Source organism: Thamnophis elegans, chromosome 6 (genome assembly GCF_009769535.1).
Source record: "Thamnophis elegans isolate rThaEle1 chromosome 6, rThaEle1.pri, whole genome shotgun sequence".
NCBI classification, from domain to species: domain Eukaryota; kingdom Metazoa; phylum Chordata; class Lepidosauria; order Squamata; family Colubridae; genus Thamnophis; species Thamnophis elegans.
Window position 1 is genome coordinate 51,982,529 of NC_045546.1, and position 27,145 is coordinate 52,009,673.

At 41.7% G+C, this 27,145-nt stretch overlaps 1 protein-coding gene across 1 annotated transcript in view; it reads left to right on the forward strand.

Annotated features, from left to right (window-relative positions):
- The window catches only part of MRPS6 (mitochondrial ribosomal protein S6), a 39,685-nt gene extending 13,184 nt beyond the window's left edge, over positions 1–26,501 (forward strand). The window contains exons 2-3 of the mRNA XM_032219230.1: positions 19,385–19,524; positions 25,648–26,501. Coding sequence (XP_032075121.1) covers positions 19,385–19,524; positions 25,648–25,825 — 318 coding nt within the window. The 3' untranslated portion in view covers positions 25,826–26,501. The remainder of the gene's footprint in view (positions 1–19,384; positions 19,525–25,647) is intronic.
- Positions 26,502–27,145: the final 644 nt, after the last annotated feature.

Genomic DNA, 27,145 nt, shown 5'->3' on the forward strand with positions numbered 1-27,145 from the left:
ATCTGTACCTTAGAACAGATTGAGATTGCAATGACTATTGTAACAGCAATAGTAGGCAGGTATGATAACCAAAAATTGACTTGACTCATTGGCAATATCATATTGAGTCATTTTGCTTTAGAATTTTTCTTACAAGATTGGTGAAAAAATGTCATTTATTACTGAATAATAAATGAATTATTATGGCATTAAGTGACATTTATTACTGAATGATGGAATTAATATGAAAAATCTAGAGACATTAAATAGTGGTTTCAATCTTGATTACATGAAATAATTTTAAAAGCAGTGTATGTATTTTGTAAATACTGTAGCAATGTTATGTTTTTGTTGTCTTCTACCATGAATTGAGCTTCTTTGTGTACAGGACCAAAAAGCCTTTTCAAGGCATGTGTAATAAATGCTTCATTGATGCTTTAAAAAAGTGCTTTAGAGCAGGTAGTGGGATATTTTGGTGCTTCACAAACTCAAATGCATATTTTCCTGGGCTACAGCTGCTTTATAAGCCCAGAAAAAAGTACAGCTTCTTTAAGGAGGTATTGACTGATGTGGCATGTATGCTCATGCTGGCTCCAACGTTCCTTTTTGGCTTCAGATCTGAAGTAGTGCACATCTTTTGCCTTCCTTGACTAGAGACACCAGATGATGCTAGTGATGAAAGGTGGATTTCTCCTGAGGTAAGGTAGCATTTCTCTTTCTAGTACTTTCAGTATGTTGAATGAGTTGCTAGCATTGACATGCAGATTGGCTAGCTCAGGGATCTATTTCCCTTCCTTTCCCTCGAAATGCCTTGAATAGCCTTACAGACACATTAAAATAACCGTGTCCAATACTCTCACTGTCTTAATTTCAAGTAACTTAGTGTGTGTGTGGTATTCTGAATACATATGACAGAGTTCATTCTGAGTCTATTTGAAATTGGACCAATTAACCAGCAAGGGAAACGTTGCCACATTTTAAAAATGTATCAACTCTGTTTGGGAATTCCAGTAACATTCCCTTTTCTACTTTATATAGTTTAGACTCGGGATAGTGAATCTGTGGCACGCGGAGATATTTGTCAAGGCACGTGAGGCGCCCTATCAGCTGGCCAGCGCGCATGTGTACACTGGCCAGCTCAGCTGACTTCAGCCTTTTTTTGAGGCCATTTTTCACCCTCCCCAGGCTCCAGAGGCTTTATGGGAGCCTGGGGAGGGCGAAAATAGCCTCCACCCCCACCCCCCCCCGAGGCCCTCCGGAGGCTTCAGGAGCTTCCCTAAAGCCTCAGGAGCACAAAAAACTGGCCCTACGGGCAAATCGGAAGTTCGGGTTTGCTCTTCAGCTGTTTTTGCACTCTGGAGGCTTCAGGGAAGCTCCTGAAGCCTCTGGGGGGGGGGGCTGTTTTTGCCCTCCCCAAGCTCCTATAAAGCCTCTGGAGCATGGGGAGGGCGAAGAAAGCATGCAAAAAATGGGAGCGCTGGTCATGCATGCATGCGCACTGGGGTCGCACATTGCATTATGGGTGTGGCACGCCTGTGCTTGACCCCCCCCTGCACTACCCCCCTTTTGGCACGCAAGCCAAAAAAGGTTCACCATCACTGGTTTAGACTGTATAAATACTATTAATAAGTTTAGTTTTTTTGTTATGGGCTTTTGTTTGATTGACAAAATGGAGATCCTGAATAATGCTTCTCTGCCTTTTGACTAAGATCCAGTGTAGTACAGGCAATCCTTAATCATAATTGATGGCACGGTTACAGTCATAAGTCACACTGATCAATTAACCAGATTATCATATAACTGACCTGATTTTACAACATTTCCTGCCGTAGTTATTAAACAAATTACAATGGTCATTAAGCACATCTGCCACTCTTAAGCAAATGACGTGGTCATTAAATGAACCCATTATCTACAACTGGCATTTTTGCTGAAAAACACAAGTAAACCTTGGTGTCTGGCAAAATACATAAATTGCAGTTGTGACCATAAAGAGCCATACATGCATGATTGTAAGTTGAGGACTATCTGTATCATGTCAACATGTCAGGTGCAGAAAATGAGTCCAGAATAGACCATGCCATTTATGGTAATAATAGTTTCCAAATCACTTTGGAATTAACAGTGAGCAAAAAGCTATTTGAATACAATGCACAATTATTGGAATACAGTATGTAGTGAATGCTATTGTGCTTATTTATTGAAATCTCTTAAACTTGAATTAGGGAACCAGTTTGCAGACATTTTTAAAAAATGGTTATATGGGACATATGGATATCATAATCAAATGGGTAAAAGCCAGTTTCTCCATTTTAAAACATTTTTTGGGTGGTGGTGGTGGTGTTACAGTGCAATAATCTTTCTAAAGGTACAATCAATGATTTTTACCCTCCCTTCCACCTGTAAAATCAGTGCTCACTGGTACTACTTGATGATTAACTCCTGAGCTGCTGCAGTGATAGAACAGGATTTTGGGGCTATATGTAGCTACAGTATAGGTTGTTTATAGGTTGCTTACCTTTGGTTAAATTGTTAAGTGAGCAGTCAGGTCACAATTTAATACTTTTTTTTTGTTAATTAGGGTTGATTGAAGTAGACTGCAGTCCTTCCAAGTTCCTACTTAACATAGAAATATGGTATCCTCTTGTTTATGAGGGTTTGCTAAGGAGTATGACATTTTGGAGCACTTTTATTGGTTGCCATGGTCTAAGATGGTTGTCTATACTGGGCTGCATAATGTTCTAGAATGTGACAACCCTGTTTTTGTTATTTGTTTGTAATAGAGGAAGATCTAAGTCAGTGTTTCCCAACCTTGGTGACTTTGGTGAGCTATGCTGGCTGGGGGATTCTGGGAGTTGAAGTCCACAGGACTTAAAGTCACCAAGGTTGGGAAACACTGATCTAAGTGTTAACTTCAATTTTAATTATTTTATAAGTATAAGAATCTTATTTTAACTGAACTTTCTATATTCCTTTATTCTTACTACTGAACATTTCTTTTATATAATTCTTCAAATTAAGGAAGTAAGTGTGTAATAGCTTGTTATAGTGCCTTTTAGTAGCAAAGTATAACCTTGTCAGGTTGCCACATCTCATTGTGATGAAAACGTTTATTTTTTGCTGACTTCACATTTCTATCTATGCCATAAAGGAGCACATATATTTTTCTAAGTAGAACAGTAAGTCTAGTCTTGAAGAACTAATTAATAGTAAATCATAGCCTACATTCATTGTTAATGGTCGTTCAGTATTTATTTTTACATTAACAGAAGGCATAGTATATACAACAATCTCTCAAAAATTATGTTCTATGTACCTCTAGATTATATAGCCCTTTTGTATGTAACTATATGTATAATATGAAGGGAGATTGTCCCCAAATAAAATCACACTAGCCTCTTGCAACTTAAGTGTAACAAGCTCTGTTAGTATACCTGCAAATTAGGGATATGTATAATTTTAATAAAGATGAACAATCCTAAGCTTTTAATACCACTGCAAAATCAATTCTAATAAATAACACTGAATAGGATTCCAACTTGGATGACCATTTTGACTGTCCTAGAAATTCTTTTACATTCCATGAATAAGTGTCTATTGGTCTTCTAATTAGCAATGTAGACTCTCTAATTAATGATCCTTCTATTTTACAGTTTAGTGTACAATTTCTGGTAGTATTCAAACAAAAATGCAAATTTCCCATGGATCAGCCTTACTTCTTAACACCTAAGCAATTGTCCAGTGTGTGTAATAGTTTATATTTGCCTTCCTCAGTCACAGCTGCTGTCTAATCCTGGAATTCTGGTAACTGTTGTCTAGAACATCTGGAGAAGCTTTATCTATGGAAAGGTGTATGAGGGATTTATTTTTGTGCTATATTCAGGGAAATCATAGCTTCTATTCTGGAAAATATTTTATTCTCTTTTTTTTGCCAAAGTCGTCCTACCATCCCATTTCGCTGCTATACAAATACAAAAGAAGATGGTAAGCTGACTGCTTACTTTTCTTTCTATCATTTTAATCTAGTATTTTAGTGTCCTTGCACATCAGAAATCCTTTCGAATGAATATTTTCCTAAATGGAAAAAAGAAGGGTGTGGGCTGTAGGCTGTCAAGTTCTATATCTATAAGGAAAATTAGAAAACAATTGTCAGAAAACAATGATTTATTAGCACACCTTTATTTTAAATTCTTAACCTAAGGTAAATTATTATGTATTATAGGAGTTGTCTACAAGAGAGACCCCCCTCCCAAAAAAACCCTGCATACTGAATTCAGAAATTTAGTTTTTTAAGGAAAACTTTAAATTATGTATTTGAAATTAGAAACTTAATTGTTTGGTATATTATGTATTCTGTGCCTTTAATGTTTTGAAAATAAAGATAGTGTCATTACCGTATGTATGGTGTTATGAATTAAAGGTGAGTAAAGTACTTAAGCCTTTTCAAAAAAGTGTATAATTCAGTGGTGTTTAAATGTATTTTTGTTAGCCTTAGAATAGTTGAAATGTGAGTACATTTAATAAGAGTCCTTATTTCATTGAGTTTTTAAAATCTTGCTTACAAAATAACACTCATCGGTATGCGCGCGCGCGCACACACACACACACACACACACACACACACACAAAATTGTTCTGATCTTGTGTAAAATGTTCCATAGTGCTCTAATGACCCTGCTTTTCTGTAAGATTCTTCATGGGCAAAGTCAGGTACTGAGCAATGATGGCATACGACAGTATAAGTGTTTATGAACACATGCTTTTAAATAAGGTGGATATAAAAATAGTTGCTGTGCAAAAAAAACCTAGTAGTCTTCTTCAAGAAGAAAGCAAGTTCTTTTATTAAGTAAATAGCTTTTTCTTCATCCTTTTAAGTTTTAAATACAATGTCAGTGTGATGCTAATTTTTCTTTCACCTTTGGATATATAAGTATACTTTAAAAAAAGTTTGCTACCTTGTTTTTGTTGTTGTATTTACTGCAGTGTGTAAATTAGAAGTCAATAGTTTTTAAAAAGATTTCACAGAGCAAAAAAAAATAGTAATGTGCAACATGTAAAGTGTTTAAACTTTAGGGGAAAAAGAACCAACTAAGCATAAATACGTATAAACGTACTTCTAGATGTCTTAAATAAAAAATCTTAAATGCCCATGATTTGTCCATAAAGGACATGTTATTCAATGAAGTAGAATTATCACAGTAGGAATATAGATCTAGAAATGTTAAAGAAATGAATATTTCTTGATGGAACATTACTATGATTTGTCATGGAATGAATGGCTTAAGTATAGAACTTTGTCAATATGATATTGAAGAAAACTGTTTTGGATAACTTTGTTCTTATTGCTAGTTGTATGTATATTGCTTGTTGTATACTGTATCTGTATTTTTGCCTCCTGAATTAGTCTTCAACATGGAACTCTTATTAGAGTATCTGTATAATTAAAACTGTATTTCTTGCAGTTTATATTTTTTGAATAGAAGTATAATCTTTATTGTCATTGTACTTAAATACAACAAAATTGTTTATATAAAATTTAGTCTTGTCCAAGTTACTGTGTGGAAATGTTTAAAACTTCTGTACAAAGTTTAAATAAAAAGTACAAAAATGCAAGTATTTCTGAAATGATCTTAGAAGTTTATGAAATAAACTCAGTTGGTGAATATTCTTGAGCGTCTGCTGTGTCTGAAATTTTTATTCAATTTTGTTAAGAGATTATGATATTCCAATTTAGACAGTGGAAATTAACAGAAAAAGGGTGTTGGTTCTTACCTGAGGCGCCTCTTCTCATAGGTTGGAGGCAGCATCTAGGCTGGGTTAACCTTCATCCACTCATTGCGAGGACCAAGTCTGGTAAAGTTATTAAGCCTCGCCCCTGTTGCTGAGCAACCCAGCTTTTTGACGAAAAACTCCAGACCCAGTGCGTCATCCGTCTCAGTCGTTATGTACATATAACCCGGCCATCAACATGAATATTCCTGCTGAGTTTTCTAAGGTAGAGGTCGGTCACATAAGTGAATCACATAAACAGCATAATCAATTAAGGACAAAAACGGCCCATTTTTGAACCAGTTCTGTGCAGGGAGGGGCTGGATGCTGCTCCACCCTATGAGAAGAGGTAAGAACCAGCACCCTTTCTCCATAGTGGTGGAGGCAGCATCCAGGCTGGGACATACCACAGCTGTACCTGTCCCAGGGAGGGTCTAAGACCGGTTCGGTGAAGTCTCAGCCCTAACCACTGACTGTAGCACCCTGTGGCCAAAGGCCACATCTGCAGATGCAAAGGAGTCCAGTTTGTAGTTCTTGGTAAAGGCCAACAGAGTGGCCGAAGTCGTGACCCTGCAAATTTCCTGCAAGGAGGCCTGAGCAGCCCAGGCCGCTGAGGTGGCCGCACTCGTGTAGAATGCGCGGTAATCCTACCTGGCACCTGTGAGGGTTGGGACTGGTACGCCAATGAAATGCAGGCCCTCAACCAACCACCTGCCTATGGTAGGAGAGGTAACTATTGCCTAAGGAAGCCGGTTGGAAGGACACAAAGAGAGTCTCAGATTTTTGAAATTCAGATGTGTATTTCAAATAAATCTTGAGAGCCCTTCTTACGTCCAAAGTGTGCCACTTGTATTCCAATGGGTGAACCAGACAGGGACAGAAATTTGGCAAAATGAGCTCCTGAGCTCGATGGAAACAGGAACACACCTTGGGAACGAAGAAGGGTTCAGTCGTAAGACCACATGGTCTTGATGGAAAACACATGTCCTCCCTGGCTGAAAGTGCTTGCAATTCTTTTTTTTTTTTTTTAACAGAACTTTTTTATTTTTATTTTAAAAAAACCACAAATATGTCATCATTTGTCAATCATTAAGACATTGAAGTACATTTTTTTTGTTGTGTGTGCCCCTCCCTCCCTCCACCCCCCCACCCCCCCTCCTCCTTCCCCCCCCCCGACTTCCCAGAACCCGTACACGGTATGGATTTTTAACTAACACAGTCTAAAATCTATTGAGAAAAAAGAAATAAAGAAATTAATGACATTCTAGATTGACCTTAGCTTCTTCTTACTGAACTGACTTTTAACAGTTTAAATCATTTCTGATCTTAAGCATAGGCTAACTGGAATTTCTTAGTCCCGTATTTATTTTGTATATAGTCAATCCATTTTTTCCAGTCTCGTTTATATATCTCATTTGAATGATCTTTGAGATATGCCGATATTTTAGCCATCTCGGCTAAGTTTGTTACTTTCAATGTCCATTCTTGAATTGTAGGCAAGTCTTCCTTCTTCCAATATTGCGCCACCAACAGTCTTGCTGCAGTTATCAGGTGCAGAATCAAATTGGTCTCAAAGTGCTTGCAATTCTGAAATCCTCCGAATGGAAATAATGGCCACCAGGAAAGAGACCTTTAAGGTCAGGAAGCTGAGAGGAACATCCCTCAGAGGTTCAAATGGAGCCCTAGTCAAAGCTTTGAGAACCTTAGGTAAATCCCAGTGCCTCCCTGCACTGCAGGAGGCTTGAGATTGGATGCCCTCTTAAGGCAACGGCGCACCATAGGCAGTTGAGACAATGAAGGAGAACCCTCACATGTCAAACAGATGAGATAGCTGCCACCTGTCTCCGGATGGTGTTGTGGGCTAACCCTTTATCCAAGCCAACCTGCAGAAACTCAAGTATGTGAGGGATTGTGGCCTTAGTAGGTTCTAATGTCTTACCAGAACACCAGGAGCAAAAAGATCTCCAGGTGGCATCATATATTCTGTCAGTGGATGGTCGCCTAGCGGCCTGAATCATCTTTATGACTCTGGAGGAGAAATTGTCCCCCCTTAGGACGCTCTGCTCAAGCGCCAGGCGGTCAACTGTAACCATTGAGGGTCTGGGTGTTCCAGTAACCCCTAGCTGAGGGAGATCCTGTCCCGAGGGATCCTCCAGGGTCTGTCCACCGAGAGTGTCCGCAGGTCGGCAAACCAAGTCCTGCGTGGCCAGTGGGGGGGCGACCAACACGACCTCGGCCTTCTCCGCAATGATTTTCTGGATTACTCTGGGAAGAAGAGGCAATGGGGGAAAGGCGTATAGAAGGCCAGGTGGCCAGCTGCATTGCAAGGCGTCCACCTCCTCTGACTGTTGTGCTGGGAACCAAGAGAAAAACCACGGGAGCTGGGTGTTGTTGGGGGGGCGAATAGATTGATCACCGGCATGCCAAATCTGTCCACAATGTCCTGGAAAATCAAGGGGTGCAGGTGCTGTTCAGCATTGTCCAGAAACTCGCGGCTGAGCCAATCTGCCTGCACATTTGCCACCCCCGAAATATGCTCTGCCGTGAGAGAGAGCAAGTTCATCTTGGCCCAAAGTCCCAACTTCATGGCTTCGTTCATGATTTGGTACTCTCCTGGCGGTTTATGTGCGCCTTGGCAAACACATTGTTCGATAACACAAGCACATGTTTGCTTGCCACCGATGGAAGGAAGTGGTGGAGAGCCAGGTGAACCGCCCTCAACTCCAGCCAATTGATATTGTGGGTGTGGTCCACGTGATCCCATTGGCCTTGTGCTACCTGGGCCTAAAGGTGGCCCCCCCAGCCAAAAAGACTGGCATCTGTCGTGACAATCAAAGAGTCCTGGTCCTTGAAAAGTCGGCCCTTGGTGATGGCCTAAGATGTCCACCACCTGAGGGAACCGGAGACCCCCGCCGGGATGCGCACCTTGGTCAAGAAACAGCTTAAGAGTCTCCTCTGAAAAGGCAAGAGGAACCATTGGAGGTCTCTTGAATGCAAATGCGCCCATGGAACAATCCCAATGGCTGACACCATGGTCCCCAGCAATTTAGAGAGGGAAGCCAAGGAACACCTGCATACCCTGGACGCCTGAACTGCAAAGGCCCAGAGAGAGTCCCGTCGATTGTGGGACACGAAAACCCTGCATTTGGCTGTGTCGATCAATGCCCCCAAATGCACCAACCTGGTGGATGGATGGAAGTGGCTCTTGGGTACGTTGATCGAGAACCCATGATCCTGAAGGGCCTGAATGGTGGTTGCCAGGTCCCTTCGTGCCTGCTGAGGTGACGATGATTGAATAAGAATGTCATCAAGGTAGGCCTGTATTCTAATAGGCACCTCTCGTAATGCCACGACCAAGGCCGCTAGCACCTTCATAAATACCCGAGGTGTTTAGGACAGTCCAAAGGGAAGGGCAGTGTATTGGAAATGCTGCCCCAGATAAGAAAAACAGAGAAACTGTCTAAGGAGGGACAAAACCGGAATATGGAGGTAGGCCTCCATTAAGTCAATTGAAGTTAAAAAATCACCATATCTGATGGAACCCAAAATGGTATGCAAAGAATGCATCTTGAAACGTTTATAACAAATGAACTTGTTTAATTTTTTAAGATCAAGGATGGCTAGCTAGCCCCCCGAGGCCTTAGGAATGACAAAGAGAATTGAATAAAACTCCAGCCCGCATTTGTCCGCCAGTACCAGTTGTATTGCCTGTATGTCGAGGAGATGTTGGACCGCCTCCTGCATGAGATGTCTGTGAGCTGGGTTGGATGAAACTGGCAGGTCCTGAAGAGCCATGGGGAGTTGGAGATGAACCCTTCTATAACAGTTGATCTAATCCAAATGTCGGAGGTGGTTGTGTCCCACACATCAGCCAAGAGGGCTAACCTACCCCCAATTGGATAACTGGCCCCCGAGGGGCTAGGTTTGGCAGTAATAATGTACCCCCTCCCCGAAAGGAACGCCTCGAGGACTTTCCCCGCTGATAGCGGTCAGGTTGGGCTCTCTGCCTGGAAGAGTAACCTCCCTGCTGCCTATATCCCTGGTTCCCATAGTCCGTCTCCCAAAAGGAAGAACCATAGTCCTGGTTCCAAAAGGATGAACCAAAGTCTTGCCCTCGAAAGGAAGAAGGCCTGGGATAAGGAGTCTGACAATTGAAGCCCTTCTTAGGTGCAGTAGGAGGACCTTCCTCTTCTCCTTATTCTCCCCCAGATAGGGATCCAAGACATCCCCAAAGAGAGAATTGCCTTTGAATAGGGCAGAAGCCAATTGCCACTTGTGGCACACATCAACCTGCCACTGCCGAAGCCACAGGAGCCTGCGGGACGCCACCGAGGAAGCCATGGCCCTAGCTGCAAATCTGGCAGATGACAGGGTGACATCCAAAGCAAATTGCACAGCTGCCACTAGCTTTGTGATGTCCTGGTGTGCATGTATATCCACGATGGGAATACACTGTTGCAAGTCCTGAAGCCAAAGAAGATAGGGTCGGGTGAAAAAGGGGGCCGTGGTAGAGGCCCCGACCGCCCAAGCAGCTGCCTGGTGTCCTCTTTGCAATGTGAGGTCTGCCTTCTTTTCTTCTGGCTTCAGGACGTCCTCTGGAGCCCCTGGCATATGGGCTGGCATATAGAGAGTGATTACTGGAGCATCTATAGTAGGGATAGACAGAAACTGCACCAATTCATTAGCAATATTGAAAAACTTTTTATCTGAGGCGGAGGGGCTTGGCCCAGATGGGAGCCGCACATTGACGCTGAATTAAATCCACAAATATCTTTGGCATTGGCACTGTTTCAGATGGGAGAATACAAGGATGCAAGCCTTCAGCGCAAACAGTTGCTGGTCGAGGGGTGGAAGTCGCTTGCTGGGACCCAGTTTTTGAGCACACTATGGCTTTGTATAGCAAGGATTGGGAAGAGGCCTGAGAAGGCTTTTTGCTCCATCTCCCTGCCCTCATCCTCGGATAGCTCAGCCTTCTTGAGCTTGCCCTCCTCTGATTCAGAGGAATCATCCTGGTCCTCCTGATCAGATATCGCCTGCCCTGCAGGGGGCGCCACTGGGGTAGAAGCCGGCGGTGTTGGTACAGGGGCAGTAGCCTGTCTTTGTGCCAGGGCATCCCATTGTTGCAACCGTGCTGTGATGCCCTGGGATATGACACTGGTAATAATACCTTGGAAGTTAGGCAAATACATAGGATGTGCCTGGCCCAGAATTGCTGCGGTGGAGGTGGATGGGAGCGTATCCATTCTCTGGACAGCTGGGGGAAGCAGGTCATCCCTAACAGGCAGAGGGGCCTGAGGCTCTTGAGCAGGCCCCTAGATATTTGAGACATCAATTGGGAAGATGGGATTAAGAGCAGCCTCCCTATTCTGCCTGCCTCCGGGGGAAAGCAGCAATGATAATTGGCCTTGAGCTGGAGGTGGCTGATCAGATGGCTGGGTGGAAGAAGCCTTTTTACTGGCTGCTCTCTTATAAATACGTTCTAGCGCTTTGTCCTTTTGCTTTTCATAGCGCGAACTGGGCTTAGATGACTTCTTTGATTTTTTTTTGCTTTAACTGCGGTTTGCAGTTTTGCTAGCCTTGCTCGATTCCCTGCCTTCAGCTGTGAAGGGCTGGGGGGAGGAATGAGGCACTGAGGCCCCTTCAGGTGACTGAATTACTTGTTCCTCACCAGACAACTCTGGCGCCATTGCGTAAGTTTCAGCATTAAGAGCAGCCGCCATGCTCACCACTGACAGAGACTGACAGGAGCCTCAAAATGGTGATTTGCACTCTTTTTAAATCGCCACGGAGCCCACGCTAAAAACAATAAGATCAATATCAATGCTGTTCACACAGTCACTTTAGCAGCGCTCCAATCGGAATTTTTGTGACCTTCCCTTTAACTTTCCCTCTGGGTCGCTCCGTGGCAGCGTGTATTTTGATTGTAATATAGTCACGGAGCTGCCGCGGTTCGTCGCTCAACTGTAGGACAGAAGCAGCGGAGCGTGTTCTCCAGTGCGCTGCTTGGAGAGTCCAAGTGTGGGTTAACACAGTCTATCTGCCCTAGGACTGAGTGAGTTTTTTCTCTTGGCCATGCCTCCCTTTGCCTCCATTATTCAGTTTAAAAAACTCAGTCCGCCGGTTTGGACTGTTCTGGGGAGTGCTCCAGTCCTAGAGCAGATAACTGGACTCCCCACTCCCCAACTATATAGTCTAAATTGGTTGAATTTTAGTTGAGATTAAGTTTTGCTTCAGTTTTTTCTTTCAGGTGTTCTATGAGGATCGGAAGATCGACTAACAGGTAGTTTATTTGCTGAGTGGTCTCCGGGCCGTTTCTTCACGCACTGGTCGCACGTGGGCGGGAACAAGAGGTCGCTTGTCTGGCGTGGGCCAGCGAGTGAGGGGATGGTGGGAGGCTTCCCGACTGTTGCTGATCTCCACCAGGCCGTCGTGAGCTTGCGCGGTGAGCTTGGGCGCTCTGGTGAGGGCAGCGGTGTTCCTCTCGCCCGGGAGAGGCGGCGGCCATTTTTGTAGTTAGTGCATTTTCGCTTGCGGCTGCGCACACATGGGCCACCATTTTGGTTGAGCCTTGTCGACAGAGAGAGCAGTTGTGCACTGTCGGAGCGAGGAAGAGGATCTTGTTAAGCCACTCAGCTGCAGACCACTGCCAGGAACGCGGGCCTTGTCCGGGGCGCCAGCCAGGCCTGCCTTCCTTTTTCCCCACCGCTTGAAGTCTCCGAGGGAGGCAGGAGGAGGGAATCTGGCCCTTGGGCGGCCCTCTCCTCCCTGTTTGGTCTGCGGACACACCTTTGCCAACTGGCTGGTTGCCCGGCACCCAGCTGCTGCAGGGATAGTTCCGGTCTGCATAGAACATCATGGCAGATGACGGCAAGGAGGCAAAGGAGGCGCAGGCAGGGCCCTCCGCTAAACGCAGCAAGCTAGGGCCTCAAACCAAGGGAAGTAAAGGAGGGAAGGGCGCCTGTAGGAAGGCCTCCCCGGGGACCTCTGGGACTGGTGACAAGGCCAGGGAGGGTTCCTGACCAGCAGGGCCTGTTGAAGTTAATGCCCCACAACTGCAAGGGTCTGGTGTCTGTAGGCCACGAGGTGGGCTCGCCCACGTGGCATGGGGAAATGCAGGACTCCCACTCCTTCCAGGGCAGCAGGTCCCCTTCCCTGATGGGTGAAGGATCTGAGGGTGATTCCCCAGAGGCATCCTGGGGTTACCCCGATTCCCCCAGCTCCTCTATCAGGGAGGAGCTGGGGCCCTTCCAAGATATCCTTCCTGCTGAGGAGAGATCCAGCTCAGAGAGTCATAGGGGCGGGCCTGGTCCAGCTAGGCCTCGACCTAGGGAGGACAAAGGCTCGGCCTTGTCTGCGAAGATGAGGGAGGTCATCTCCATTGCCATATCCCAAGGGATTGCTGAAGGCATTAAGCACAAAGGTGGGGGCATCTGGGACCCCCAGGTCTAAGCAGGCCTCGAGTTCTGCTCAGGCTCAGGCTCTGGCTTCTCTGGGCACTTTGGTTGCCATGGAGGAGTTAGTCTGGGAGGATGAGGAGGAGGCTGGAAGTTTTGAATTGTCGAAGGATGAAGATTTGCCTCCCCACAAGCCAGCCTTTACTGGATTGTTCAAACCAACATTATTTAAGTCTATATTGCACAAGGCCAAGGCGGCTACCGAGTTAGGTTCTACCCCTAAGGTTACGGCTGCTGCATCCTCCTCTACCAAGGATCCCAAGAAGGGTTTGTTCAAGGAGACTGTTCCCACTCAGGAGCTAATTGCAGTTCCAGATCTGTTTTTGGACATGGTCCAGAGTCAGCGGCTTCAACCTGGAACCTTGACCAATCCTAGCGGAGGGGATAAATCCCTTTATTCCGTGGAGAGTAAGATAGAGGATGTGCCGAAACTGCCCGAGGTGGATGCGCTGGTGGTTTCCTTAAGATCGACCTCGAACCTGCCGGCTGACCTCCTGGAAGGTCTAAAGGCGGAGGATAAGCGTTCTGAGAAGGCCTGTCATAAGACGCACCAGGTGGCTGCCTGGGCTATCAGGGCATCCACCTTGGCCTCTTTCTTCATCACGGCATCCCTTCTTTGGCTCAGGCAGCTGAGGGTTAGGCCTCCCGCCGGGGGATTCTGGTGGAAGCATGACCTCAGTAAGATCATTATGGCTGTGGAATACTCGGCGGATGCCTCGTTGAACGCTGCAAAATTTGCCTCTAGGGCATTGGCATCACTTCACGTCGGCTGCTGTGGCTTTGTCACTGGCAAGCCGACATGAAGGCCAAGTGGAAGCTTGCTGGTTCCTTTCGGAAGCAGTCCTTTCGGTCCCCAGACACCAACCAGCTGTCCACTTCTTCCGCCTATCAGAGACCCTATTCCCAGGGTGGAGATAGGAATCAGGACAGGGGTTCCTTTGGGTCACGCGGCAGGCAGCAGCAGCAGCATTCCTTTCGGAAGACATACCCTGGTGGGAACAACTCCTGCCACTTCCATAAGGGCAAGTGACCATCACTGGGGGTCCTCCCATAGGGGTCGGCTACAGTTATACGCCGACGTGTTGGAGGAGATACACACGGACTCCTGGGTCCTCAACACAATAAGAAGGGCCTGGTTTAGAATTCCTCTCTTTTCCGCAACGGACGATCACCGGTGCCCAACTGCAAAGAGTCCCCTGAAGAAGTCCCTTATGCAGGAGGAAAGTGCTCATCTTCTCCGATCAGAGCCATAGCAACACGTCCCCCAAAAGAACAGGAGAGGCAGGGGTTCTATTCCTACTGTTCTTAGTCCCCAAAAGCTAAGAGGGGGGTGGAGAGCAATCCTTGGATCTGAAACGTCTAATCAGCATCTGGTGTAACAAAAGGTTCAAGATGCAGTCGCTCCACTCCATTCTGGACTGAGTCGGTGGGGAGATCGTCTCACGTCAATAGATCTAAAGGAGGCCTACCTGCACGTTCCAGTTCATTGCGGCTCCCAGACGGTTTCCTGAGGTTCTTCTATGACGGGAGGCACTACCAGTACCGGGCACTGCCGTTCGGCCTCTCGTCTGCATCCAGGACCTTCACAAGATCCTGGCGGTGGTAGTGGCGCATCTCAGGGATCACCCGATTTGTCTGGAGTGCTACTGGACGTATCATCATTCACTCTGCACATTGCAGCTTCTCTCGGTGAATCTTGTACAAAATGCCAGCTGGAGCCGAGCACAACACATCCAACATCTAGGCGTGGTCATAGACTTCCTCACCTGTTCAGTTCAGTTTCAGTTTATTTCATTTATATGCTGCCCTTTTCCCCCGAAGGGGACTCAGGGCGGCTCACAACTCAACTAGGGAAGGGGAATACAGACAAAAGAAATTTAAAAAACAAAGCATAACAATACATAATTTTAAAACATACAACAGTCATACCATTCGAGACGGGGGCAAGAGCCCCAGGCCTGTCAGAACAGCCAGGTTTTAAGGGCCTTGCGGAAGGCCTGGAGGGTGGTGAGGGTTCGAATCTCCATGGGGAGTTCGTTCCAGAGGGTCGGAGCAGCCACAGAGAAGGCTCTCCTCCGAGTAGTCGCCAGTCGACACTGGCCGGCGGATGGAATTCGGAGGAGGCCTAATCTGTGGGATCTGATCGGTCTGGTGGAGGTGTTTCTCTTTCCAGACCGCCTGCAGAATCTCAGACACAGAGTACAGCATCCCAATGAGATACTATGATCTATACTATTACAAACTTCTGAGAAATTAAGGACAGTAAAGAATAGCACAGCATTCCTGCTCATTTTTCTAAATGGTGGGCAACCAATCTGCTGATCTTAATTGTTTTCCCCCCAATTAGAATGGTTCCTAATACTCATAGAAATGGGAGCTATGGGCCCATAGCTTGCTTACTCTAATAGTACATAAACACTGGTGGGTTTTAAACTACATTTGACTAATTATGAAACAACTTGATCATGTTGAATAATTTAATGAAAATTACAACTCAGGTACACCAGTTGTGAGGGCAAATAACTCATAATAGGGCAAATTCCCTATTATGAGTCATGAAGGAATTGAAAGGACAGTACTGAACATCTCTCAGTAGTACTCTATTTTAAATACTGTTTACAGTCCTGATTGGTTTATCCAGAAAGAATATTGTAGAGCTGGGAAAGATGGGTGAACTAGTAAGTTGCACCTTTAGTTAAAAAAAAAAAAATAGATATTTTAAATACAGGTAGTCATCAACGTTCAGCCATTTGTTTAGTCACCAAAGATAAATGGCACTGAAAAATGTCAATTTTTCATACTTATGACAGTTGCAGCATCCCATGGTCATATGCTCAAAATTCAACCAAGTGGTAACTAGTTCATATTTATGAGCCGCAATGGCACAGTGGTTAGAATCCAGTACTGCAGGCTACTTCTGCTGACACCAGCTGCCTGCAATTTGGCAGATGGAATCTCCCCAGGCTCAAGGTTGACTCAGCCTCCATCTTTCCACGGAGGATAAAATGAGGACCCAGATTGTTGGGGGCAATATGCTGACTTTGTAAACTGCTTAGAAAGGGCTGTAAAAGCACTGTGAAGCAGTATATGTCTTAAGTGCTGTTGCTATTACTGACGGTTGCAGTGTCCATCTGATCACCTTTTGTGACCTTCTGACAAGCAAAATAAATAGGGAAACCAGACTTAACAACCATGTTACCAACTTGTAGTGATTCACTTAACAACTGTGGCAAGAAAAGCTGTAAAATGGGGCAAAGCTCATTTAACAACTATCTTGCTTAGCAACAGAAACTTTGGGCTCAATTGTGGTCGTAAGTCGAGGATTATGTAATGTGGCTGAAGGGAGGGATAACCAATGATTAGAAAATAATGCATGCTGTAATAAAATGGATATTAATAATGTTTCAATCTTGTACTATTGCTCTAGGGAGACTGATAGGTGGTGAGTTGAAGATGTGATAGTCTCTAGCTTGCATTGTTTTGGGAGATTGGGTAAAATCAGAGATAAGTGATTAAGGTACCTGGTTCAAAGATATGCTGGAAATACCGAGGAGCAGATTTCTGTTACTATCTTGAAACATCTCAATTTTATATTAGATTATCTTTGGTCTGACCCAGCAAGATTCTGTTAAATGTTTCAGTTTAAAAGCTTAAAGTAACACAACCTATATGAAGTTGAATGGAGATGCTATAGGCAATAACATATACAGGTATGATAAAATATATCCTCAATATATTTAGTTAAGTATCTGTTTCCTCTTTCACATCAGATTATAAAATAAGCAGGTCTAACCCATGAGTGATATACCACCCTGGATAGTTAATGCAGCCTCATAAAATAATAACCTTTAATATTAAGGTTTAATATTAATATTTAATATTATTATGTGTTTAAGATTAGCACAAATACAACGTATGTATGTATGTATGTATGTATGTATGTATGTATGTATTTATTTATTTATTTAGTGTCACAACCCCTGGTATGCCCCAATTATGGGAGGAAGCTAACTGCTTCCATATCTGTCAATCGGCTCGTCACAAGAGTCCATCACGACAGAAACCCAATATTTTTACTGTTGCCTTTTGTACATTTGTGTTGTATTTTTGCTGATAAATAAATAAAGGGAGACTAGTATAGATCTATTTCAAGCTATTTGGCTCTCATCAGCTAGCCATACCCTTACTGGGATTCGAGCCTGTGCTATATTACATCATAGGCAGACGATGAGAGCTAGCTGATCCCCATTGTCTACTCCCCCCGGCTACTTAATTATCCTACAGCGGCCATGCCCCCTCGGCCTGGCCTACCTGTTTCGGTGAGCCCGCCTTCTGGGCAGTCCAAAGATGGCGTCGCTCGGAGCTCCACTCCCTTTGGGGAGGAGCTTCAACGAGCAGGTCCTACCCCTCCGACGACTGAAGGCGAACTGAGGAGATCTGGGCGGGTCCGGCGCCGCCCCGCCTATTTGGACGACTACGCATGCTCCACCTGGGGGCATGCGCAGAACTGGGGGGAAGGGGTGTAGAATACTCTAAAATATTCTAAAGGGCCAGCAACAACCTATGCTGCGCCCTGATTGGCGGGACGCAGCATAGCCTGTTGCAGCCAGCTAACACCCCCCTGATTGGCCAAGGTACTGCGTCAGCAGTTGCTGGCCAGTACTCGGCTCCTGATTGGTTCTAAAAGTACAAATTCCCTATAAAACCTTGGCGCAGTTCCTGTGGGTTTGAATCGCTGTCATCTGTTCTTTGTATTCAATAAACGTCTTTTTGAATCCTGGCTCCTGCGTCTTCCATCCGCCCTCAATATACAAAAGCTGCCTCACTGCGGAGAAGTGTGGCTGCCATTTCAGTTTATGGCTGCCATTTTCTCCCTCCTCACCCTCACTTACAGTGGCGGCCATTTTAAAAAGGGAGTTTTTTGTGCCCTTTTTATTGGCCATTTTGCCACTTTTCCGTTTCCCTGCAGATCGCTGTCGAGTGATCATTTTTCCACCATTTGATCTGGGATTCGGCTGCAGCCCTGCGGCTTCCCCAAGGGTGCCTCCAATCTGCATCCTCCGGTGGTTCACCGGTACCCAACCTGGCAGTTATCGGGTGGTTTTACAGGCCCTCACTTCAGCTCCCTTTGAGCCACTTCGATGACTTCTCTCCAGCACCTCACTCTTAAGACAGTTTTTCTTATTGCTATAACATCCGCAAGGAGAGTATCAGAGCTGGCGGCTATATCTATCTGAGAGGACCTATGTATTATACATATGGACAGAGTTGTACTTCGCCTGGACCCAAAAGTTAACCCAAAAGTCATCCCAAAAGTTAACACATGGTTCCATAGGGTGCAAGACGTGATTCTACCAAACTTTTCTCTGCATCACCACTGCTGCCTGGGCAACCCAGGCCACAATAGACGAAATCTGCAGAGCGGCTATGTGGTCATCCCCATCGCCCTTTGTCAGAAACTATAAATTGGACATGTTTGCTTCAGCCGAGGCATCGTTCGGCAGGCGGGTTCTGCAGGGGGTTGTTTCCACGACCAAATCCCAGGAGAATTTCTTCCCGTATTAGTGACAATTAACTTGGGTATGTCCCATGCTTGGACTCTCCAAGCAGTGCACAGGAAAATGAGCATTGGCTTACTTGAAGGGTCCTTTTCTGTGCACTGTGGGAGAGTTCAACCCTGCCCAGGGTCTCCGGCTGCAGGGATTCAGGGCCATCACATGGACTTGGACAGTTTTTTTCTTATCACATCATCACCCTTCACTGGTACCAGAACTGGTCAAAATCTGGCATTAAGGAGGACCAGGAAGCATGGCAAGGAAAAACAATCCTCAGTCCTAGGGCAACCAGACTAATTTAAACCCATGCTTGGATTCTCCCGCAGTGCACAGAAAAGGGACCCTTCAGGAATCCAGTGGTCATTTGGCACCAATTATCCACTAATTGAAGATTTGTTACTTGTGCCTTTTGAATGAATCAATTGAATGTCAATTATACATGAACTATTACGATATAATATGGGTAAGTTTTGTTGAAAGCATTTTATCAAAAATGTCATGTACACACCCACCACACACACAGCATTTTCTCTGTTTTCATATGTTTCATTCTCCCCCAATTGTTTTTAGTAAATAAAGTAAAATAAATGATAATTGACTACACTATTTTTTTCTTTCTGTTTAAAGCCAGAGACAGCTGCAACACTGAGACGCACAGTAGAAACTTTGCTAGAAAGAGGAGCAGTGGTGAGGAATTTGGAAAACCTGGGAGAAAGAATGCTGCCATATAAGATTGTAACACATGATCAGCATCACGTCAGAGGAGGGTATGAGCTACTTAATTCTTGCATGTAATTTTGCTAGACTGAATATAATTCAAAGAAGTTATGATAATCACAGAAATCTACAGAAGAACAATACTGGAACTAGAGCTTTGGTATTTCCTTAGCTGTTCCTACAGTGTCCCAAAACTTGATGCCTAACAGATTAATTAAACTACACTGCTGTCTTTTACCAATACATTAAATTAGTGATGGTAATAGGAATTGTGGTACAACAAATCTGAAGAATACCCAAATTGAGGAATTGCTTAAGGGGAGAAGATGATTCTTTGTCAAAGCTATTATGTGCATCTGTTTCTTCCCTATGGATACATATCACTTCTTTCAGTTGCATCCAACGTTTGAAATATACTGTCATTACTGTCATTTCAATGAATGAAAATCACTGACATTTCTTTGTTAGTTTGTTAATTAGATCAATTCATATAGTTACTCATTTTCCAATTGCAGTTCTAGGCAAATAACTTAAAAAATGATATGCATATTCCTAATTTATATTAATCAATATTTAATAACTGCAAAATGAGATGCAAGAGTATTCCCCCAAATAAATAAATGGAATAGTTCTTTTTGGTCACATTGACTTCATTACTTGTTTCTACTTAATAGTTCTTCCAATTCCTGTTTTTCCAGTAAATGTAGTGTGTATAGGATTGCAGACATAGAAACAAAATGCTATATTCCCTTCAGTAAGAAATATATTTGTTATATAGATTTTTTAAAATCCAGATTAGCAGTTTTGTTTCAATATGATATGTATGTATTTCTGAAGAGCCATGGTGATACAATGGGTTAGAATGCAGTATTGCAGGCTGACTGACAATTGCCAGCAGTTCCAGTCTCACCAGCTCAAGGTTGACTCAGCCTTCCAAATGAGGAGCCAGATTTTTGGAGGCTACATGCTGACTCTGTAAACCACTTAGATAGGTTTGTAAAGCACTGTGAAACGGTATATAAGTTTAAGTGCTATTGCTAAATGGATCAGAACTGATTCATTCTCTTTGGTTTATCTGATATAGTTATCCGATAACTATAATGATAAAGGCTAAATTTGATTATGCTTGTTATTTATTTATTTCTATTTCTATATTTATAATAAATAAATAAACAAAATAAAATTGATAAGCTCATCTGGTATAATATCATTGGCCGATACAACACTGAATTAAGATTTTAAAGTGTTAAAAATGATTTTTTTCAAGTTCTGTTATGAATAAGTAAAGGAGCAAATCGATTTAATTATTCCTATGTTTGCTTATTTTAAAGCAAATGTTATGAGCAAAACCAAATGCCATTTTATGATAATCTATGGCATAGTGAGAATTATTTACAGGATTAATTATTTAGGTGATATTTTGTTGTAATGACTTTTAAAACTATAAGAATACCTTATGAAAGACAACTTGTCAATAAAGAGAGAGAAACATTGTTAAACAACTAGTATCATATAAAGACAACATTCAATACTGAAAATAATCAAAATAACAAACTGCAACATATCACCTAGGTCAGGGGTGTTAAACTCAAGGCCCGCAGCCCGGATCCGGCCCACAGGGTGCTTAGATCTGGCCTGCGGGGCCACTCTGGAAACAATGAAGGACTGCCCCATGGTAACTCAGGCAGCGAAAGTGGCCACCACAGGTGCCCCCAACACAAGTGATGTTGAGCTGGCCATGCCCCCCTGGCTACACCCCTCCCCCCCAAAGTGAAACACAATCTTGATGCGACCCTCAATGAAACGAATTGCATCTTTTACTGTTGGGAAAAACTGCTGTTGTAGAGAAATGTTACTATTCTGAGAAATGGGGAGAATTGAATTTTTAGAGGCTGTTTTTAGCCAGGGTAGAATCAACCAGAGAAATAATGGAACAGAATAGCAATAGTATTTGGACTTATATACCGCCCCATATGCATTACAGCACTCTCTGGGCGGTTTACAATGTAAGCATTATTTGCATATTGCCTCCAACAATCTGGGTCCTTATTTTACCAACCTTGGAAAACTGAGTCAATCTTGAATGCTGTCAGGCTTGAACTCCAAGTGGTAGGCAGAGTTTGCCTACAATACTGCATTTAACTTTGCGCCACCAGGGTTCCAATAATCCAGTGACCATATTTGTTTCCTTGAGAGGCAAGCAGTAAAATATTTGGTTCAAACAAATATTGTTAGACAGTGTGCTGGACACTGGGATGGTACTAACCAAATCTGCTGTGAGCTCTGTTAGAATCTAAATGTTTTTTATTTCTAAAGAACCATATAAATTGTACTTAACTGAACTCATGTGATACTATGGTATTGCCTGGGACCTCCATTCTTCACTGACTCCATTAGAGAGGGGGGCACTTTGCAGCTGTGCTTTTTCTGTCTGCATAACATATTCTTCACAATGGGCTCTATCTAAATTGTGTCTTGTCAGGCTTGAGCCACCTGCTTTTATGTTTTGTCACCGGAAACTGCCTATGTATCATGAAACAGGATAGGACAGGAAGTGATTAATAAATAACCAGTGCATGAAAAGGCATGTATATGTGTTGTGTTTTTCCATATATAGATATAAATCTATAAAAAACACTAAAATATATCCGTCCTATTAAACCTATTTAATTCCGTCACTCGTATCTATTGCTATAAATTAAACAAGTTGCTTAACAGGCAGGTATACTTTCAACAAATTAACTAACATTATATAGTCTCACCTACTTGCCCTCCTGGATAAATAGATAAATTTAATGGCCTTGAAATCCAGTGATTCTTGCATGTTTACATAGCAGCTTTGAAAAGAAATGGTTCCTGCCTTAGAGCTCAGGGGCCAGAATAGTTCAGGATTGTTGTTTTATATTCTGTTGATAGGTTTCATAAAAGTTTTTTATTTGCAATGGATAAGAAAATTGTAATAGATTTGGACTTTTAGATCTGATCCAATCTTTTTAAAATTCATATGAATTTCAATTGTGGCTCATTATTGTGTAGGATATGCTAGTTTTCCAGCACATTAAACCATTAACATTCAGTTATTTAGTACTGTACTACATATTTTTCTTCTGGGTGTCATTTTATATAAATGTGTTTTTGCTCAGCTGGATGCTAGAACTGGATACTAAAAGTAGAATAGGGGTTTACAATATTTTACGAAGCATGTGAATATTTAAACTGCAGTGGATATATAAAAAGGCCACAAAGGCTGTATTTGCATGAGAATAAATTCCTCCTCATTCAGTGGAATTGAATAGACATGTGAATAGACAGGTGAAATCTACTTACCTTCGCTACCAGTTCATAAATGTGAGCGCTCGCTCCACTCACACACGCCATCTCCGTGCGTGCACAGGACCTAATATGTATGCACAGAGTGTCAAAAATGGACGTGATGATGTCTGGGCAGATGGGTGGAGTCTCCTACTGAGCGTGCCTGCAAAGATAAGTAGAACAACGTGGGCCGGGAGAACCCACTGTGCCACACAATTTAGATAGCTAGAAAGCAGGAAATCCTGCTTTCTAGCTAATATAAATTGCATGTCACAGCTGATTGTCGAAAATACCAGTTTGGCCAAATCGGTAGCATTTTTTACTACCAGTTGGGGCAAACCGATAGCTTTTTTTACTACCGGTTCGAGTGAAGCGGTCTGAATCGGTAGCATTTCACCCCTCATGTGTATGTTTTTCCTTTGTTGTACTAGCCGAGGAGCCCCTTGTTCTAATTTGTACCTGTCCTCTACTTTGTACCTGCTGTCTTATTGAATGGGAAGATGGGACTGAAATGGAAAGCTGCATTCCATTTGTCCTTCTATAATATTCCTAGGGAATACTGTTAACCTATATTAGGTCAACCATGTTTCAGATGTTAAAATTGGTAATTTGATCTTTTCCATGTTTGTTTACCAAACATTCTGAGTACCTCTGAGAAAACCAGTTTGAGGCCTGAGAGATAGTAGACAAGGCACTTTTCTACTCCCCTTCCAAATCTCATAATCAGCTATATTTATAAGTGTTCAATGGCAGAGCCTAAAAATAATGATGATATATTCTTAAAAAGGTGAAGCTCAGCATAAAACACAGCTTTTCTGGCCCTGTTCTAAACAGATTGTCCCATGGGCATTCTGTCACAGTAGAATTATCTGAATCATCGTTTTCCCATTAGGGTTGTGAGAAAGGTTTGGTCCAGGTGCTTGTCTTTTGCTGATTAATTTTTTAAAAGTCTCTTGTGGGAAGGTAGCTTGTTGGTATATATTTGAATTTCATAAAATGTAATATTGATATAAATTAATAATATAAATATCAAATTTATAATCTTTATAATCTATACATTTTAATTTGGTATCTGTAAAATTAGATATCTGCGTCTCTTTTAATTTGAAAGAAATAATTCTGTGACATTTTTTTTCTTCTTTGTAGCTGATATTTTGATGGGAAATAAGAGTACAAATATTATTTCATATTTTCATTGCCCATCTATATGCAAAGCACAGAATTATGGTGGGTTTGCAATGAATTAGTGGGATTTAATTGATTTTTTCTCCTACATGATAATACCACTGAGTTCTTCTAGAACATTCTCCCCTAGACCTAATGCCATCCAAACATATTATGCTACAGTTTCTATTAGTGCAACTGAGATAAACCACTACAGAGTTGTAGTCTAACATTTCTGGAAAACTATAGCTGGCATGGACTGCTATGGAGAATTTGAGTTGTATTTCATTCATTGTCTTGGATTTCTGTGAATAACTTTTGATCTTAGTTCCTTTCCCTTCTCAATTCCAAAAGAATATTACATGTTAATTCACAGTTCATTGCTTTAAGTGAAGGCAACTGTGATGCTTCTTTGCACATTGCAAAATTGTTGGGATGCATAAAGCTGCAATTGTTGCTGGCTTGATAATCTATTTTCTGTTGACAGGCAGAACATTAGCCAAGCTTCTAAACTGCAATATTTTTTGCTTGTTTAAGTCTACATGTTATAATTTACAAAAGAAAATTGATGTTTCTAAGGTAGTTTTTATTGTTCAAAAGAATAAATAAAACAGTGAGCTCATTCTAAAGAATTACTGTCTTGTAATATGCACATTGAGATAGATTTGTTGATACATTTCTGAAAAACTTGTAAACAACTGGCAAGGATTTTCTACTCCCAGCCTTTAAATGGGAGTAACATCAAGCTCAACTCCTGGTAACTTCCTGGATGCAGAAATGCCATTTGCAATAATATGACATTGGTTTTGCTGTTGCTTTTTTAGAATTTTTTTTACTTTCCAGTCTAGTCTATACTCATGAATTCCCTGGAAGTTCTTATCCAAGAGAAAGCATGAGATGTGTAAGATGAATAGAGAAAAATGTCTAAGAAAAATGTAAATTATTTAATGTACATTGGATATGTTAAAACACACAAGCCTCTTAAACATGATAAAGTACTGTTTTTTTGAGGGGAATAATTATAATTAATAATAATAATTAATAACAACAACAACAACAATAGAATCGAAGAAAAAGAAGTAGAAAAAATAATGAAATATTGCGATCTGGCCATCGAAACTACATGGCTATGGATGAAGCATGTAACAGTGATACCCATTGTCATTGGGGCACTTGGCACCATGTCCAAGAATTTTACAAGGTACATCAACAAATTGCAGCTTCCTGCAATAACATCAGCGGAACTGCAAAAAACTGTGCTACTCGGAACATCTTATATTTTAAGAAGGTACTTGGTTGATACCTAGGATGCTGTGATGCATTTTTGAATGTTCAGTTGGCTGAGATTCATGTTTAATGAATAAAGTATATATAATAATATAATGTAAAAGGGGAAATAATATAGATAAATATTTAAATTCTGACTTTCTTCTTTGTGGGTTCTCATACCATTTGGCAGTACTATCGGAGGACATTTTAGAAACTGTACTCTAGTTTTTGTACTTAACTTGCTGTGTAATATATATGGATGCTATTCGTGCTTAAATTTAGTTAAACTTTTTGTAGAAATTTCAGGCTGAACCCGAGGATGGGGTCAAGCACATCATTGGTTTAGAGTCTCATCGTGCCCACAAGATATAGTATATATTATGTCTTTTAATATAAAACCTTTTAACTGTTTTTTTTCTTATTTCCAGGTATTTTTTGGTAGACTTTGATTCTTCTCCAATAATTATTACAAAACTATTGGACCATTTAAAACGGGACATTGATATAATCAGATCTAGTGTTTTAAGACATCGTATAGAGCCGACTGAAGAATGTATAGGCATGATTCCAGTCAATTATGTAGAAGAACTACAGAAGAAGAAATAACCCAAAGTGATAGTAATATTATTATCATTAATTCAAACTTAACCATAAGCATGCGTGAGATGTGGTATGATGTTTCAACCTAGTTTAATTTGACTACTATAAAGCCCATATCCTCTACTCTTATTTTTGTTATTTTTGAAAATCAGAAAGCTTTTTCTCCCTTGCTTCTCTTATTTAAATCTGCTGTGCCCCAAAAAGCTAATCCTGATATTTTTTAGAACTTTTTTCCAAGTAAACAATTTTAAGAGCATTTGTATCATTTAGATATAGCATTAATAAAAACTGTAAAATGTTAAATGAAATTGTTGAGAATTACAATAAAATGTTTAAAAATCAGTTTTATAGACCAATCTACATAGTCTGTTCTCTGGCATATTGTTTCCTCCATTCAGCACAGCTAAAATCTAATGAGTTTGAGTTAATGGAAGTTAAAAAAAAACTATAGCTTTTTAAAATTCCAACAGTTTAAAATGTAATTTTTATTTTCAAAACAAGGGATGATACTATCTTGTTATTTTATTATATTCTTAAATGTAATCTCTATGGACATCTTATTTTCTTGCTACAATAAGTACATAACATTGATAGTTGAATCAGTTTCATCATTATACCAGCTTTAAATGCATTCTCTGTAAATGAATTGATTAAATAAAGTTGTGACAACTGCCTCATATTATTCATTTTTTCTATATTTTGCTTTTTTTCATTCCTTAATATATCAATATGTTATCTACCAAACTGGGAAATCCTTAAATCCTTTCCTTAAAACTAACTAGACATTAAACAAAAAGAGTAGATTCACATGGTTATTTCTTAAAAAAAAAAAACAAGGCTACATTTAATATAATTAAGTATTTAATAGTAGTTTTGATTTTAAATTCTTAAAAACCAACATTAGACATCAGCTATTAAACAGGTGTTAGTCTACCCCCAAAAAACAGATCTGCTCCATATCTGCTTGAGCCATCTTCCCTAGCCTGGAATTCCTTTTCTGATTCATTGTTATAGGAATCCAATAGATCTTCAAATTGAGCAGATTGCACTCAAGGAATCAAAACTCTTGAAGAATTATGTCCCAGACTAAAAAACTTGAGTTCAGAAAAATTGCTGGTTCTGTACTGGTAGAAATCAATGTGGGCAAATTCTGCTAATGTTAAGGAATGTTATACAAATTTGTCTAAATAATTTAAAATAAAAAAAAGTGCTAAAGAAAAAGCTGAGGAAATAAGGCATAATGCACATTTTTCAGTGACGTACATCAAGATGAGAGACACAAATATGTTAAAACAAAAAATGGAAATTTGTCCATTCTCAATTATA